The 17,807-nt window shown below is 36.4% G+C and overlaps 3 protein-coding genes across 3 annotated transcripts; 2 read left to right on the top strand and 1 right to left on the bottom strand.

The window, feature by feature from the left end:
• The first annotated feature begins 2,165 nt into the window (after positions 1-2,165).
• Positions 2,166-4,368, top strand: LOC132629459 (uncharacterized). Its single transcript, XM_060345083.1, has 4 exons — positions 2,166-2,499; positions 3,036-3,072; positions 3,736-3,857; positions 3,958-4,368. Exons 1-4 carry the CDS (start codon positions 2,248-2,250, stop codon positions 4,018-4,020), a joined length of 474 nt encoding a protein of 157 aa, XP_060201066.1. The 5' UTR covers positions 2,166-2,247; the 3' UTR covers positions 4,021-4,368.
• Positions 4,369-6,747: 2,379 nt separating this feature from the next.
• Positions 6,748-9,543, top strand: LOC132629488 (probable 2-oxoglutarate-dependent dioxygenase AOP1). Its single transcript, XM_060345088.1, has 3 exons — positions 6,748-7,223; positions 8,216-8,546; positions 9,157-9,543. The coding sequence occupies exons 1-3, from the start codon at positions 6,847-6,849 to the stop codon at positions 9,406-9,408; spliced, it is 960 nt and encodes a 319-aa protein (XP_060201071.1). The 5' UTR covers positions 6,748-6,846; the 3' UTR covers positions 9,409-9,543.
• A 1,894-nt stretch (positions 9,544-11,437) lies between these two features.
• On the bottom strand, positions 11,438-16,971 carry LOC132629471 (uncharacterized). The gene is made up of 4 exons (XM_060345086.1): positions 16,487-16,971; positions 12,935-13,151; positions 12,457-12,748; positions 11,438-12,111 (listed from the first exon to the last, which is right to left on the bottom strand). Exons 1-4 carry the CDS (start codon positions 16,786-16,788, stop codon positions 11,627-11,629), a joined length of 1,296 nt encoding a protein of 431 aa, XP_060201069.1. The 5' UTR covers positions 16,789-16,971; the 3' UTR covers positions 11,438-11,626.
• Between the last annotated feature and the right edge of the window lie 836 nt (positions 16,972-17,807).

Below are 17,807 nucleotides of genomic sequence, written 5' to 3' on the forward strand. Positions count from 1 at the left end.
ATCAAGGACATGTATGAGGGAGCCAAAACCAGGGTGAGGACAGTAGGAGGAGACTCAGAGCACTTTCCAGTTGTGATGGGGTTGCATCAAGGATCAGCTCTTAGTCCGTTTTTATTTGCCTTGGTAATGGATGGATTGACACGGCAAATTCAAGGTGACGTACCATGGTGTATGCTTTTCGCGGACGACATAGTCCTGATTGACGAGACTCGTAGCGGAGTTAATGCTAAGCTGGAGTGTTGGAGACATACTCTGGAGTCTAAAGGGTTTACGCTGAGTAGGACCAAGACAGAGTACTTGGAGTGTAAGTTCAGTGAAGCAACTCAGGAGGCTGACTTGGAAGTAAGGCTTGGTACCCAGGCCATCCAGAAGAAAAGTAGTTTCAAGTACCTTGGGTCTATTGTGCAAGGCAGCGGGGAGATTGACGATGATGTCACACATCGTATTGGGGCAGGGTGGATGAAATGGAGGCTTGCTTCCGGAGTGCTATGTGACAAAAAGGTGCCACCAAAACTTAAGGGCAAGTTCTACAAAGTGGTGGTTAGACCGACTATGCTGTATGGGGCGGAGTGTTGGCCAGTTAAGATCTCTCACGTTCAAAAGATGAAAGTTGCCGAGATGAGAATGTTGAGATGGATGTGTGGCCACACCAGGAGTGACAGGATTAGGAATGAGGATATTCGGGATAAGGTGGGGGTGGCCTCGGTGGAAGACAAGATGCGAAAAGCGAGATTGAGATGGTTTGGGCATGTGAAGAGGAGAGATACAGATGCCCCAGTGCGGAGGTGTGAGAGGTTGGCCATGGATGGTTTCAGACGAGGTAGGGGTAGGCCGAAGAAGTATTGGAGAGAGGTAATTAGACACGACATGGCGCAATTACAGCTTACCGAGGACATGACCTTAGATAGGAGGGTTTGGAGGACCCAAATTAGGGTAGAAGGCTAGTAGATAGTCTCGTTATCCGTTCTTATTAGTAGTCGCATTATTGCAATATAATTTCTTGTGCTCCGATTTCTGCTATTATCTGTTATTATCTGTTATTTCCTGTGCTTTGGTTATCCTGTGTCATCTGCTCCGATTTTTGCTATTATCGGTTATTTTCTGTGCTCTGATTATCCTGTATTATCTGTGTCGCTTGCATTATTTCATTTCCATATCGCTTTAAATCTCGTATCCGAATCTCTTAACCTTATCTAACCTTATCTGACTTCTTTTTATGCTTTTATTGAGCCGGGGGTCTTTCGGAAACAGCCGTCCTACCTTGGTAGGAGTCAGGTCTGCGTACACTCTACCCTCCCCAGACCCTACGATGTGGGATTTTACTGGGTTGTTGTTGTTGTTGTTGTTTGCCCATAAGGTATAAGTTTTAGTGGCCCTACTTACAAAAAATTAAAAATAAAATTTGTTGCCCATGAGGTATAAAATTTAGTTGTAGTGTGGACATAAGTTAGTTTTGCCTTTGAGGTAGAGATCGACATTTCAAGGAGTTATAGACAATGGAAATAGTATAATGTGGTGCCTGTTGGCAAGGCTTTTAGTTGTATTGATTTTAGTTGTATTGACTTGTGCATAATCGACTAACACATGCAACTTTCACCTATAAAGTAGAACTTGTGGCTAATTGAGCAGATTCATCATCTCTCGCTTATTGAAATATCCCCAATTCCTGTCTCATAACAAAACTTAACTATGCCAAATGGGCAACAAAAATTTGCCGACCAAACTTTTTAAGGGGATATTATTTTTAATTTATGTTTTAGAAAAAGATAGATCCAAAAATTCAAGACCACCACTCACACGGTTCATTCTTGCAAATCACCGAGTCTAAAGTTGAACCTAAATTACAACATATCCTAAGGGGTCGTTTGGTATGATGGATAAGCAAAAATAGTTCTGGGATAAAAATTTAGTACTGCCTTATCCCACATTTGGTTGGGATAAAATCGCGGAGCAACTAATCCCAAAATAAGTTATCTCGAAATTGTAGTATTTTTTTATCCTACATAGAGGGTGGAGATAATAATCCCGGAATAACTTGTTCCCCGACCAAATGAGCCCTAAGAGTAAAAGTTAAGAAACAAAATAGCCCTTATATCTAAACAAGGACAAGGGCATTTTTTTTTTTGGTTGGGGGGTGCGGGGTGGGGGGGGGGGGGGGGAAGGCTTTTCTTTAGTGAATAGCTATTAGCCACAAATTCCCTCTTCAAGAAAAAAGCAAGGATAACAACTGCAAAAAGAAGAGAAAAGATGGCACTGCAGCATCAATGTATATCTTCATCACCAACTAAATTCACCTCAGCTTCTCTGTTGCTACCAAATTTTCAGACTTTGTCTGTCTCAAAGTTAAAAAATGGAGGCATTACAAGTGTAAAAAATCTAAGACTATCATCAAGAATCAGAAAAAGGAGAACTATATTGTCTACAATATCAGCTTCACTTTCACCTCTTGATTTGACTGAAGAAAACATCGTTCAAGTCTTAGAAGATGCCAAGGCTGAGGTATATAACTACTTCATCCGTTTCAAAATATGTGTTTTAGTTTGATTGCACAGGGAATTTATAAAAGCAAATACTAAGATTTTTGAATCTTATTCTCTTAAATATAAGATGTGTATAATTTATCAAAATACAAAAAATATTATAATCTTAAATATGTCAAGCGGATGTTGAATTTACGGAGCTATTAAATATAGCAAGTGACATTCTTTTTTAAATATACGAAAAAAGAAGTAAGACACGTAAATTGAAATGGACGGAGTAGTAACGGCGGTGTTTTTGTCAACTTGTGTGCAGTTCAATATTTTCATGGGGTATTTATTAGCTCTCACCAATACAGGTATCAGGTAAATTTGTCATGATAAATGGAAAAAATCACCGAGTATTATTTTTGTTTCAATTGGGTAGTTTTCTTTGGAATATTTTTATCAAGCAAGTTTTCCTTGAATATTGAGCTGGGTATAATGAGGATTCAGTTCTTGAGCCTGGTTTTATTGGTCTTCTTTACTTATTTCTTTTCTCATTTTTGGTTTCTGCAGTTGGCACAGCTTTTTGATACTTCAGTTGGGATAACAGGTGATTTCTCATCAAAGGAATAATTGAATATAAGTCCCTTTTTTCAATAGTAGTAGTGTCCGGACCAGATTGAGCGTACTCGCTATATTTCACCAACACAAATGTTGGATAGGAACAGAAATCATCTAACATCTTTTATCTTTGTTGGAGGTTGAATGTACCCGTTACCTTTCACTAGCACAAATGTTTGATAACTCTGCCAACAAAGATTTAGAAAGATAAATAATCGTCTGACGTTGTCTCTGTTGGACGTAATCACTACATTTTACTAGCACAACTATTGAATAGCTCTACCTCCAAAGATTTTGGACAGATAGGAAGAAATCGTCTAATGTCTTTGTTAGAGATGAATGTGCCCCTTAACTTTCACTAGCACAAATGTTGGATAACTCTATCCATAGAGGTTTAGACCGATAGAAAACAATCGTCTAATATATTTTGTCTGTGTTATCTTTCACTAGCACAAATGTTGGATAATACTGCCTACAAAGGCTTAGGCAGATAGGAAGAAACCGTCTAACGTTTTTCTATCTCTATTAGAATTTGTACCTTAATATCTCATAATTTTCACTCACGTAATTAATCGCTAAACTACACCTTTGAGTGCAATATGGAATTTAAGTCTTTTCTTTTTGTGTTAACAAGAGGAAATAAAATGTACAGGGAAAGCAGAACTTGCAGAAGTGGATGGACCTTATGTGAAGCTTAGACTAAGTGGCAAGTTTTGGCATAAACGTTCTACTGTCGTTGCAAGACTTGGTAATTACTTGAAGCAAAGAATCCCTGTGAGTATTTTAAAAATTAGTGTTAATTTCTTTCTTTCATCTCTGTGAGTTACTTTTTGAGTAGTAGCATGCTTTTCTTTGAAACGTCTTTTCTTTTTAGGAAATCTTGGAGGTGGATATAGAAGATGGTAAACAATTAGATGATAGCCCAGCAAACTTTTGAGACTCGATGAAGAGAAGCCTTTCAGTTCGTTCAAAGGCACTAAGGACGAGCCATTACGGATACAGATGAATAGATGATGATGTCCGTTCATATCCAATGGTCTAAAATCTCATCAACCTGTCCGAGGGGTGATGAAACGAGGCACTCGTTTTGTAGGATCCATTTGTCATTCAAAGCCAAAGATACTAATAGTTGAGAACAATTTCCCAAGCATTAGTTCTTTATCTTTTGAAAGCAGACATTTATTTTTTGATGGTGCTTTTAGATTTTTAAGATTAAAATCATATGATGGACAATGGAGGGAATATTACACCCCAATTGGGAAGAGCAGAAATGTTAAAGGCATAAGTAAGTCTTTTTTTTTGCGCGGATTACCCTTCATTTGGGTTGTCTTTAATTTTTGCCCTTCAAATTGATAGTCTTTTAAGTTTTGTCCTTCGCCTAATACCCCGAGGTTGTAGGTTCGAACCTCAGCTGAGAAAAAAAAAAATTGTAAGGCAAAATTTGCAAAACTGCCCATGCTTAAGGCAGAATTTGGGCCTTAAAAGCAAAAGTTAAAGACCACTCCCAGCGAAGGGCAATCTTGCAAATTGCCCAAAATAAGTCAAGCAATTTCTCTTTATGATCAAACAATTTGACAACATCATCTAAATGTTGGATGGCAAACCCAAATAGTTCTAGCACTTTATCTAAAAAGATGTAGCTATAAACGCCAAGAAAATTCTATCAAATCTTAAAATGTACCACACAAGAAAACTACACTAGACATTAAAAAGATATAAAAATAGCATAATTACACCTCAAAAAGCTACACCCGTCTCTAAAAATAAATTAAAAATTACATATACTACAAAAATTGTACCTCTAGATATGAATTTCCTATTTTCATAGTCACCGTTAAATCTAACAGACAAAATTCAATAAATATGTGACTAAGACTAAAAGTGTTAGCTTTTGACAAACTTGAGGAAACAAAACTTTCAAGTGCATAAAATAACTATCAAAATAGAGCTAGTTGACTATACGAAATTTCGTATACATTAATTCATTCGTACCTGATTAATCCCCTAAGCAATATTTTATCCTACAATTTTCTAAAATTAAGTATTCTCTAAATCTCCATTACTTTTTTGGGTCCGATTCTCTAAATCTCCTACATGTCTCTTGTCATATAAACTGTAAACAAATTTAAAGTACTCTTGTTAAATACCAAACCTACTTTAAGAGTACGAATCCACGTTTGTTGTGTTTGTCTATGAGGTACTTTATGATTCAACTTTACTCTGTTTTATGCCAAATGTGCATGGATTGAAATCAAATTTATCTTGTGATTTTAGGAATCTATACAAACACACACACACATGTATATGTGTGTGGGGATGGGGCATCAAATCTTTTAGAAATAAGTGTGTCCCAATTCAAGTGTCTTACTTTTATTTTGTATGTCCAAAAAAGAGTGTCTCTTTCTATATTTAGTAAGTTGACAATCCAAACATTTTACATGGAAAGTTTATAACCACAAGATTCAAAGAACATTTTAATACATTATATACATCTTTAATTTAGAATCACAAGATTCAAAAGTCTCTCTTTGTTGGTTAAACTCCGTGCCTAGTCAAACTAATACACCTAAATTGAGACGGAGGGAGTACCATACAGTGGCGGAGCCAATATGGGGCAAGGGGGTTCATCCCCTTTAGCAAAAAATTACACTGCATATAAAATGTTAAAATTAATTTTTATGTATATATAATAAATGTTGGACCCTCTGGACTTCTACTCATGTTTATTTTTTTATATTTTTGAATCCCCTTAGTAAAATTCTCGACTACGCCACTGTTACAATATGCATCTAGGTGAGTGGTTCCCGTCTAATTTCTACGATAACAAGCTAAACCCAAGAAGCTTTCGTACGTTCTGCACTATTTTTGGTGTATTTTTCCTGTTTTGCCCTCATGAATGATTCAAGAAAAGGTATATTTTTGTTGTTTGCAAGAAAGTAAAGAGGTTAGGTTGCAAATCATTACAAATAATATGTTTGGGCATAAATAAAAAAATGAAAGCCGATATTAAGGGTGCAAAATGCAAAAAGGGTTTCTCGAATTACATGGTCACATCGTATTGGCCATAAATAATTTCTTTTTTAAAAAAGAGGAAAAGATGCTGGTGTGATTCACGTCAATGATTGTCCGAATAAACTAAGTTGTTTTTTAAGCTACTGGCAGCTACTTGCTTTTTAAACTATTATGTCATTTGAATAATATTCATACGTAAACCTCTTTAAACGTGAGATTTAAAATTTTAAAATTAAGATGTATACTTGTTACAATAGGTGAAAGTGATCCAATGATATAACAATTATTTACTCCCTCCCCTATTATAACTGTCATCTACTCATTTTAACTCTTTTTATGCTCATTAAGAAAAACAATAAATATAAGGTATAATTTACTAAGTTACACACTATTTATTAGATTTTTTTTTAGAAATGAAAAGTATTACAAAGAGCTTCTTTAATGTTAAGAGTATATAGTTGAACACACTTGTCAACTTTAGTTTTGAATTTTTAAAGTGACAATTATTTTGAGACAAATTTTTTGAGCTAAGCGATAGTTAAAATGGGACGAAGGAAGTAGTATATACTTAAATTATGAGCATTATTTTCCTCTTTTCTCGCGTGTTTAATTTTATATAAATAAATTCCAACTTCATTAAGCACAACTTCCATAGCCATCTAGGGAATCATATTAAACAAAACTCTGTCTTCTTATTCCTTGTATAGTTGACTCCCAAACATTGAATTTCCTCTAATTTTTACATTCATCAATGACAATATCAAAGGAAATGAAGATTCCCACTATTGATTTCTGCAAGCTAGAGCTAAAATCAGGTAGTGCACAATGGGTGTCCACAAGAAGTCAAGTTGTCCAAGCTTTGAAAGAGTATGGTTGCTTTTTAGCAATATATGATAAGGTTTCAAAGGAAACTAGAGAAGCCATATTTGATAAATCAAAAGAAATCTTTGAATTTCCATTGGAAACAAAAATGAAAAACTTCTCAACAAAGAATCCATTGGATGGATACAAAGGACAGTTTCCACAATTGCCATTGTATGAAAGTCTATGTATTGCTGACTTGGTCAAACCCCAAAGTGTTGAAACTTTTGCCAATATCTTCTGGCCTCGTGGAAATCCTGACTTTTTGTATGTTTACTTCTTTTAACATTTTTTTTTTCTGAGCCGTGAAAATAACCTCTCATAGAAATGCAGAGTTAAGTTGCGTACAATAAAACCTTGTGATCCGGCCTTTTTCTGAATCCCGAGCATATAGCGGGAGCTTTGTGCATCAAACTGTTTTTTTTTTTTTAAACCAGTTGGCATGTCATAAGTCATTTTTGGAAAAATTAATTTCCATGAAAGTGTCATTTTAATTTCTGGTTATAGTTAAAGAAAGTATCTTCTCTCACTTAAAGATCATTTCTTCTTTACATCAATCTTAAATTTTACTTTAATTAGATATTACTTGCTTCAATTAATCGATAGACATTATATATTATCGATCTTAATACTCGAAAATTTATCAAAATACAATTTGATTTATTGAATCTTATTATTAATATCAAATATATTAAAATATTTCATTCACTAACCAAACACCAGATTTATACTTTTTTAGGAGAATATTTATACTAGAAGACATTTTTCATACCCAACACATTTGTCGATTTTGAAAAGCCTAGGTTTTAATTTTTTTTTTTAATGCATCTTATTATTAGATGGTATTTTCGCTTAGCGTACTGTTCTGTTGTAGTTACTGTTCATTTTCCTATTTGACATGCTTTGTTTTTGCTTTATCCTAAGTCATGCTTTGGTCGATTTTGAAAAGCCTAGGTTTTAAATTTTTTTTAATGCATCTTATTATCATATGGTATTTTCGCTTAGCCTACTGTTCTGTTGTAGTTACTGTTCATTTTCCTATTTGACATGCTTTGTTTTTGCTTTATCCTGAGTCATGGGTCTATCGGAAACAACCTCTCTACCTCCTAAAATAGGAGGAAGGTCTGCGTACACTCTATCCTCCCAGACCCCACTTGTGGGATAAACTGGGTGTGTTGTTGTTGCTACTGTCACATAGTATTACTAATTCTACAAATTGTATGTTTATTTTTAACAAATACCTTGACTAACTTTGGCAGCAAGGTGTATGATTCCTACGCAAAGCCACTTGTGGAATTGGATGAAATGATAAAAAGGATGGTTTTGGAGAGTTTGGAGCTAAATGATTATATTGATGAATTATTGGATAACAATGTTTACAATTCCCGGTTTTCTCATTACAAGAAGGCAGCTCAAAATGAAGATGCTTTGAATAAACTAGGATTGAGTATCCACACTGATAGTGGTTTCTTGACCATGATAGCACAAAATAGTGTAAATGGTTTAGAAGTTCTCACCAAAGATGGAGTGTGGATTGATGTCGACATTGCACCAAATTCCTTCTTTGTTTTGTCTGGGGATTCCTTCGTGGTAAGTGTTACTTTTAGCCTCAGACCTCTCTGTAACAGTCGTCCTCTATAATAACATTTCACTATAACAATCATATTTTCTGTGGAACCGATTTTTCATGTTATGTTATGTTATAGTATTATATTGTATATTCTCTATAACAACATTTTGCTATAGCAGCTAAAAAAATATCAGAACAGACGACGCTATTATAGAGAGGTTTGAACATACTTTGTTTTAGAAAGGAAAGAGCAAAAAGAAGAAAGAGTTTAAGTTACCTGCACGTTCTTACAGTATCAGGTCATATATAAAGGATAGTTGCAAGTATGTTTTCTTAAAATATGAAATTTGTAATTTTGAAAATAAGACCACCTGCTAAACAGACAAAAGTGATATGATGTAAAAATTCCTAGAGAGATGGTGTATATAAAAGTGAATTTTGATATGCATTACTCATAGTATCATTACAATATATTTCCAATTGACATTGTTTCCTTGGGATTTAGAATCTTTAGTTTTTTCTGGAGGAAATTATTTCATTTTGCTTGTATTCTTATATTTATTTAAAATTTAAAGAGTAAGTATTACTTTTAACTAACACAGTTTTTTTTTTTCGTACAAACTTTTACAGGCATGGACAAATGGTCGATTACATTCGCCTGCCCATAGGGTAACAATGGCCGGAGACAGTGATAGATTTTCCATTCCATTATTTTCAGCACCAAAACCAGGTTACACCATAGAGGCCCCAAAAGAACTTGTGGATGAAGAACATCCTTTACTCTTTAAGCCCTTTGAAATTCTTGAATTGTTTGAGTATATTACTAGAGGACCTGGTAGAAAAGCTGGTGCTGATGCTTTCAAGGATTATTGTGGCGTTTGAATTGTTGCATTTCTTAAGTTTCAACTTTCTATATTTTATGTAGGTAAACTCATTGCTCATTCAAGGGATTTTTTGGGGTTTTCTTTGTGATGTTTGAATTGCTGTAATTTTCAGTTTCAGTTTCAGATTCATATATTTTATGTGGGTAACTCATGCTCTTAAGTCATTCATATTAATATCTGTCTTAAATTTTGGGTATTTAATATTTGTTATGACTTATAGTAAGTATTTAATGCTTTTAGTAATGCTCTTCTTCTTTTTCTAATTAAATTATAATTCTATTATAAGCAAACAGAAGTACATAGAGGGGTCTCCTCCTATACAACCCTCCATCAAAAGAGGAATGACATGCCAGCCATTCCTTCGCAAGTTAGAGGGGTCTCCTCCTATACAAGTTAAGCTTTCAAAAATATTATGAACAATGTTGAATCTGATGACTTCTACCAGATTTATCATTTGTTCTTAACTAGCCATCCCACATCTGTCCAACCTGTAGGATCCAATAGCATCCTTAGCCAAGCTTTGAGGATTTTGGGTATACACCAGTTTTGCCAAAAAAAGAACCCTTGTTTAGACAGTATATCTGCAATTGTATTAGCCTCTGTGTAGCAATGTCTGGCAAAGCCTAGAAGCTTGCTTAGCTGGTCTTGAATGAGTTCTATCAGGTCCTGAAATCTCCATGAAGAATGGTTAGTTCCACTGATCATGTCCACGGTGAGCTTGGAGTCCATCTCTAAAATAACATTGCTCAAACCCACAGAAGAGCTATGTCGCTAACCAATTATGGAAGCTTTAACTTCTACCATGTTGTTGCTACAAAAATCTAGAGATTCAGTGTAAGCTTGAACCATTTTCCCATCTTGATCTCTATAATTCCACCTGCTCCAACGTTCTTCTCCCTTTCTAAGGAGCTACAATCTGTATTGATCTTGAATTTCTGTGCAGGTCTGTCCCAGCATACTTGGAAACTGGTAATAGGAGTTGAGTAGTTGTCTGCAATGACACAAATATCTCTCCAAGACAAGTGAAGGTTAATCTGTGTAAAGTGCTTGTATAATAAAATCTTAGCCTGATAGTTAATTTGGTAGATTAGTTTATGCACAGAATATGAGCTTTGTCCATACCTGCTAGTACTCCTCTTCCATAATTCCGAGTTGATGACGCCAGACAAAATATTAGAGCAAGTTCTTTGCAAAGCATTGGAACTATCATAAGCCCACCAGCTCCACATAAGTTGTCTCAGAGTCCCATTTTGCATTCTAACATCCAGAGGATCAGCATAGTATTTTCAGACTTTCTTAGCAATATCTCCTTTCACAAAGACATGTGGTATAGTCTCAGATTGAGGGTTATTGCAGCAATTGCTTCTGGAAACTATACTCCGTCCGAACTTGGGGAGTATATCTTCCAGAGGTAATTTCTTCTGCAATATTCTCCAGTTGAGGAAAGCTATCTTAAAAGGTATGCCTTTGTACCACAACTTCCTATATGTGCCATTCTTGTCCCTTTTCTGTCTGATGAGTTCTCTGGCAGAAGCACTGGTAAACATTCCATCACTGTTGAGAGTCCATAAACAAGTATCAGGTCTGTTATGGTCAGCAATTTGAATCTTCTCAATGTGGCTTATCAGTCTTGAGGGACAGTATCATTGAGCTTGTCAGTGTCCCTTTCAGTTAGTTCGAAGGCACTAAGGACGAGCCATTACAGATATAGATGGTGAAATCCGCTCATACAGAATGGTCCAAAAGTTCATCAACCTGTCCGGGGGATAATGAGACAAGGCACCCGTTTTGTAGGATCAAACCATCTGTCCCATTAGCGGGATCCTTTTTGCCATTCAAAGCCAAGGATACTAATAGTTGAGAACAATTTCCCAACCATTACTTCTCTAATCTTTAAAAGCAAACATTTATTTCTTGATGGTGTTCTTAAAAATTTTTAGATTAAAATCTTCAGCTTGGTGGATGTATCTTTCAGATAACAAAGCAGTAATAAGAAATATGTATGATGGACCATGAAGGAAATATGATAGGGCAAGTTACCCCACTGGGGAAACCAGAAATGTTCTCATGATCAAACAATTTGACAACTTCATCTGATGTTGGATGGTAAACCCAAGTAGTTCTACCACTTTATCTAAACAGAGCAAGTTAAGCTAAAACAAACAGAAAAATAAATCAGAGGAAGATATACAAATATGTATAAATTTCTCACTGCATTATTCAGCAACTAGAACAAGACTATGATCCAACCCTGCAACAGCTTGAACAACTACAGAACCTTCCAAATATTCAACCAACATAGGTTCCGCTTCGTCAACAGAGCTGCCCAATCCAAGCCTCCCGTTCCTCCCAGTGCCCCAAGCCCAGACCTCTTTCTTAGCTGTGAGAGCAAGGGAATGTGCCCGACCCCCCGATACAGAAACAGGTGTCTCACCAGCAAGCCCTTCAACAACCTGAGGAATGTTATCTGGTCCTTCTCTCCCGAGTTGAGAACTTTGGTTCCATCCCCATGATACAACACTTGTTGCCTCTCCTGTTGCTTCTGATGAAGGGTCGTGGCAAACTGCCAAAGAATGCCCTAAACCCGAAGCTATAGCGAGAGGACGGAAGCGTATATCAACTGGTCGCAATCCCAAGTCTTTGTTCGCTCTTCCTAACTGGCCATACGCATTGCTTCCACCACTAAATAGTGTCCCATCACCTAAACATCAGAAAATACAATCAACCCTATAAAACACATTCATTCACATTTCACGTACTCCCTCCGTTTCAGTCAGTTTGACTGAGCACGGAGTTTAAAAAAGTAAAGAAGACTTTTGAATATGGTGGTCTTAAACTAAAGATATGTACAATGTACCAAAATGACCTTTAATCTTGTGGTCTTAAACAAGTGATGTGGGATGTTAGAATTAGAGAGTTGTCAAATTAGGAAAAAAAACATTCTTTTTAAAACAGACTATGAAAGTAAGGCAAACAAATTGGAACGCCCGCGGGGGGCGGGGGGGGGGGGGGGGTGTGGAACCCGAGATCAGTAAATGTGACTTACAGCAAAGGACTAGAGAGTGATCAAGGCCACAAGCTACATCTGCAACTTTTAACTCATGTAGCTCCTCAATCGAACCGGGCTCCCAAATTATTGGCATATCCTTTTCCTTCTCAATAGCTTCCATAACTGACTTCTCAGCAGCTTCAATTCCAGAAAATTCTTGTCTTGATTCCAGAGGAGAGATCTCCAACTCTCTTCCAATCTTGCCGATTCTACCATCTGCATAGTATCCCCAGCCGAACAAATTCCCATTCTTAGCCAGCGCGAGAGCATGCCCCCAACCTAATGAGACCTGCCAAACAAAAAATAAATAAATTAATTAAACAGTTGAATAATATTCACCATCTACTTGGTTATTATTGTTATTCAGCATCATATCTTTATGTATTCTCAGTTAAGTTTCTTCTACCTTTTTTTTTTTTTTTTTTTTTTTTGACAAGTAAAACTTCTTCTACCTTAAGCATGATTGGATGACCACCTTAACTATCTCTTCTCCAGAAAATGTTTCAACTTTGGAAGGTAATGCAGCCTTGGTGATTCCTTTGCCAAGACCAAGCTGCCCATGCTTAGAACTTCCCCAAACCCACAGAGATCCGTCGTCTCCTAAGGCGGCAGAAATGACACCTGATGCAAATGCGGCTTGAACTCTCACTTTATTTAGTCCTTCTACTCTTTTTGGTTCATTCCATGTTTCTCTGAACAAGCTCAACAAAAAGATCCTCATGTTAATAATATAAACACGCTACAACTCCCACCCAACACTAAGTAAAAGAAGAAAGCAAGACAGGGTGAAAACAGGACAGAGGAGGAAACATATGAGTTTCCTCGGAAAACAGAAGTATGCAATTAAAAAAAAAGGTCACTTCATTGTTTAGTTTACTACCATTAGAATAGAGACAGCTATCAGAGGCGACAAACCTAATTCTAGGATCTTTCTAATTCACAGATACGAAGAGCCAGTGGTGGAGCCACCTTTGTCTATACTATATGGTTAATCCCCTCAGCTTCTTCGTGTGTTTTACTTCTTTATATTTTGACTCCCATTATCAAAATCCTGGCTCCGCCACTATGAAGAGCCATATACAAACAAATAAAGATAAGCCAGGATGTCTTTGAAACTCTACTTTTTTCTCTCGAGCCGAGGGTCTATCGGAAATAGGCTCCCTACCCCACAAAGGTAGGGGTAAGGTCTGCGTACATCCTACCCTCCCCAGACCCCACTTGTGGGAATACACTGGGTATGTTGTTGTTGTTGCTGTCTTTGAAACTCTAGCACACATTAGTACAAAGGAGCTAAGAAACAAAGATGGTGAAAAATAGCTCTTTTCAGAGTGAAGAAATCTACTTTTGTTAGCATTATCATGGTGATGTTCTTTACAGGTACGGTGCACCTAAGGAACTAGGCTGAGGTTTTCTGGTTGAATAAAATAACTTGTCCATGGCTTACAATGTTCTGTTGCCAGAGTTCGAAGGAACTTAATGGATTCCATACATCAGATTGTCAGGATCATCCTTTGGCCAGATTAAGTTTTTCTTGGAATGTCAGTCATTTATATAAGAAGCAGCAAGTCATCAGAGTTTTCGAGTCTCCTCAAGAAACAAAAGCAAGGAAATTACCTTAGTATAACACTTCAGAAATTATCTAAAATCATCGAATCAGTGAGAATAAGGACTTCTATATGACATCTGAATACTCATATATGGATAGCCACCTTCCGGAACTATCTTTCATCTGTTACAATTCCACTCAGTTGACTTGTTTATGTTGAAATTACTTTACTGATTATCTTCCTTACCAATGAGAGTGGAAACATGGATGTGGACTGAAAAAATTTGTAGGCAAGCAAATGGCATAAGTCCATTGCAGATATGTGAATCTTCAGCTCAAACGACCTCTTACTCCACACATTTACTACTAAATACACAGAGAAAGCAAGCATGTTGGCACATAAACACTGTCAATATTCGATAAATACTTACCGGCACTGGGGGTTTACACCAAACCGTATAAACTTACTATAGTTAAATGATTTAATGAGGTGATAATGCATGTTAATTAACCATGATTAAACACTAAAGCTATATGTGCAAACACATGTCATGCATCGATTCATTGGCCTGGTGTAAACACTAAGAGGTCGTTTGGTAGCTGGTTAGGAGCTAAGTTATTCAGGTATTAAATCCTGCATAAGTACTATCATGTTTGGTAGCATTCTTTTGCTATGTATAAAATACAAAACACATTTTGCAATCCAGAAATCCGCACCATAACTTATACATGTAATCCCTCTGTCCCAATTTATGTGGCACAATTCGGATTTCGAGACAAAGAATCTTTAAGTTTTTTGAGATAAAATTTACATATTTGAAAACTACGCAAAAAGTACAATAAGTCACAATAATTAACAATTCAAAATATTTAAAAGACATGAAAAAATGTGGTCGAAGAAAAACTCGTTTAATCTCGAAATCCAAAAGGTGCCATATAAATTTGGACGGATGGAGTACAAGTTATGAGGGAAAAACTAATTTATGTATTATTTTATGCAGGAAAGAAGATGGAAGAACTATTACATGAATAACTAGCATCCCTCATATCTAATCTATGTATTACTGATTACTGCATAACTCTAAACAACTATCAAACGACCCCTACCCCTGACACTCTATTTGGATGGTCGTTACCCGTGGTTTCATAATGTACTGTATTGTATTGTATTGTATTGTATTAATGAATACAATGTTTGGGTAGACTGTATCGTTTCTTGTGGTTTAATAACATTTTTATTGTTTGGTTTGAGTGTATGGTATTGTATAATAACATGTAAATTTACTAAGATATCTTTATCTTTTATTACAAACTAGTTTATATATAACATAGAAACTTTAAAAAATAAGTAAGTGGTGGGTGGTGGGTGGTGGTAGGGTGGCAGAGGGTGAGGGTGAGGGTGAGGGTGAGGCTGGGTTTGGGTGTCATGGAGGTGGGTGGGTAGTGTGGGGTATAATGAGAAAATGAAATATGTAACCACGCAAAAACCACCAAATCCGTAGTTATAAAAATTGGGTTTTTCCATGGCTATATAAACACGGATTTACAACGGGTTTACAACACCATACAACATAATTTTAAGAACAACGAAAACAAACATGGATTTTCATAGAAAACAATACAATAATGAACCACGGGAAACAACCATCCAAACGGGGGTGTAAGTTTTTATCATCAATTTTCTCCTACTTTCTTAATACTCCCTCCGTCCCATATTAGTTGGCCACATTTTTATAAATATATCCATCCCAAAATACTTGTCCATTTACAAAATCAACATAGAATTAATTAAGTTTTCCTTCCTTTACCCTTAGTATCAATTGTTCTTTAAAGTAATCAATATTGATTAAAGTACAATTATTTAAAAAGAGAGATAAGGGTAATATAGTAAAAATACACTATTATTTATGAGTTCTTAAAAGACGTGTAAAAAAAAAAAAGTGGACAAGTAATAATGTAATATGAGACGGAGGGAGTATGAAACAAAGACAGCTACCCATAAGTAGACATACATATACAAACACATAGGGGTCGTTTGGTTGGGAAATAGTTATCCCAGGATTACTTATTCTGGATTAAGTTATCCCGAAATTAGTTATTCCACACTCTCACAGGTTAGTTATACCATGACTTTGAGCCCGTTTGGATTGGCTTATAAGTTGCCTATAAGCTGTTTTCAGCTTTTTTGAATGTTTGACTGGCCAGCTTAAAGTCATTTTATGTATAGAATAAGCCCAAAAAAATAATTAGGCCCTTTTGGCTTAGCTTATCTAAAGCAGCTTATAAGCCGAAAACAGCTTATAAGCCAAAAAAATAAGTTAGTCAATCCCAACTTATTTTTTTTTTTTTACTTATAAGTTGTTCCTGCTTATTTTAAGCCCATCCAAACAGGCTCTTTATCTTAACAAAACGTGTGATAAACTCATTTCAAATTTAATGTCGAAATTATTTATCCTTATCCTCTGTATCAAAGCAGATTACCTAGGAGAAAGAGGATGACGGCCGAGTTGTCCTTCATTATTCCGTCCCCAACCCCAAACATGTCCTTGAGAAGTAACTGCTAAGGAATGAAAATGACCGGGGGCTATAGTAACAATATCGGGCGGCAGGCCCGGAATTGGAGTGGGCTCGTAAGCATCAGAGCCCATACCAATAATGGGCCCAGGTAGGCCCAATGCTCCGTGACTTCCATCACCAAAGCTCATCACCGTTGATTTGCTGCTCATCCATCGGTGATGGAAGCGACCCACCGTAATTCTCCTGTGCTTTAGTAATTGTAGCATTATTTTGTGGTTCGATTGTGAAGGGTTGTTCGGTTTCTTTCAAGTGTTTGCGTGTTATGTGGGTCACAAACCGGGTCGGATCCTCCTCATCTAGATTCACTGTGATTCAGCCGAAGTGCACATTTTAAAGACGTCAGAGCCTGAAATTTCTAAATTTTTACAAAGTTTTCCCCATTAAATTAATGAAAAAGGATCAACTATATCATTGTACTACGGAATAAGGGCCAAATATACTCTCGTTATCCTTTGATTTCAAATATACCCCTAATGTTATATGGGCAATTCGCAATTGCCCTTCTTTTGGGGTGGTCTTTAAATTTTGCCTCTAATATTTGAAATCTTTAAATTTTGTCCTTCGGCTAAAACTCATGTGTTCCAGGTTCGAACCCCACTCAGTCAAAAATTTTAAAAAAATTCGCAAGGCAGAGTTTAAATTTCGTTATGCCCCACCGGCATACACTTGTGAAGGAATTACCAAAGTTATGCCGGACCCGGCATACTTATACCTTATGGGCAGACTTGGCATAAGTATGCCGGGTCTGGCATAACTTTGGTAATTCCTTCACAAGTTTATGTCGGGTCCGGCATACTTATGGGCAAACTTTTAATGGACAAACTTTTAGTTAAGTCTTAACTAAAAGTTTTTTCCTAGTTACGCCTTATGGGGCATACTTTTAGTTATGACATAACTAAAAGTATGCCCCATAAGGCATAACTTTTCCTTAAGACATAGACTTTGTCTTATAAGACAAATTTTTAGTTATGCCTTAAGGAAAAGTTCCGCCTTATGGAGCATACTTTTAGTTATGCCTTATAGGGCATACTTTTAGTTGTGCCTTAACTAAAAGTCTGCCCCATAAGGCATAACTAGAAAAAGACTTTTAGTTAAGGCTTAACTAAAAGTTTGCTCATAAGTATACCGGACTCGGCATAAACTTGTTAAGGATTTGCCAAAGTTATGCTGGACCCGGCATACTTATGCCCAGTCTTCCCATAAGGCATGAGTATGCCGGGTCCGG

Source organism: Lycium barbarum, chromosome 1, assembly GCF_019175385.1.
Source record: "Lycium barbarum isolate Lr01 chromosome 1, ASM1917538v2, whole genome shotgun sequence".
In the NCBI taxonomy this organism is placed as follows: Eukaryota; Viridiplantae; Streptophyta; class Magnoliopsida; order Solanales; family Solanaceae; genus Lycium; species Lycium barbarum.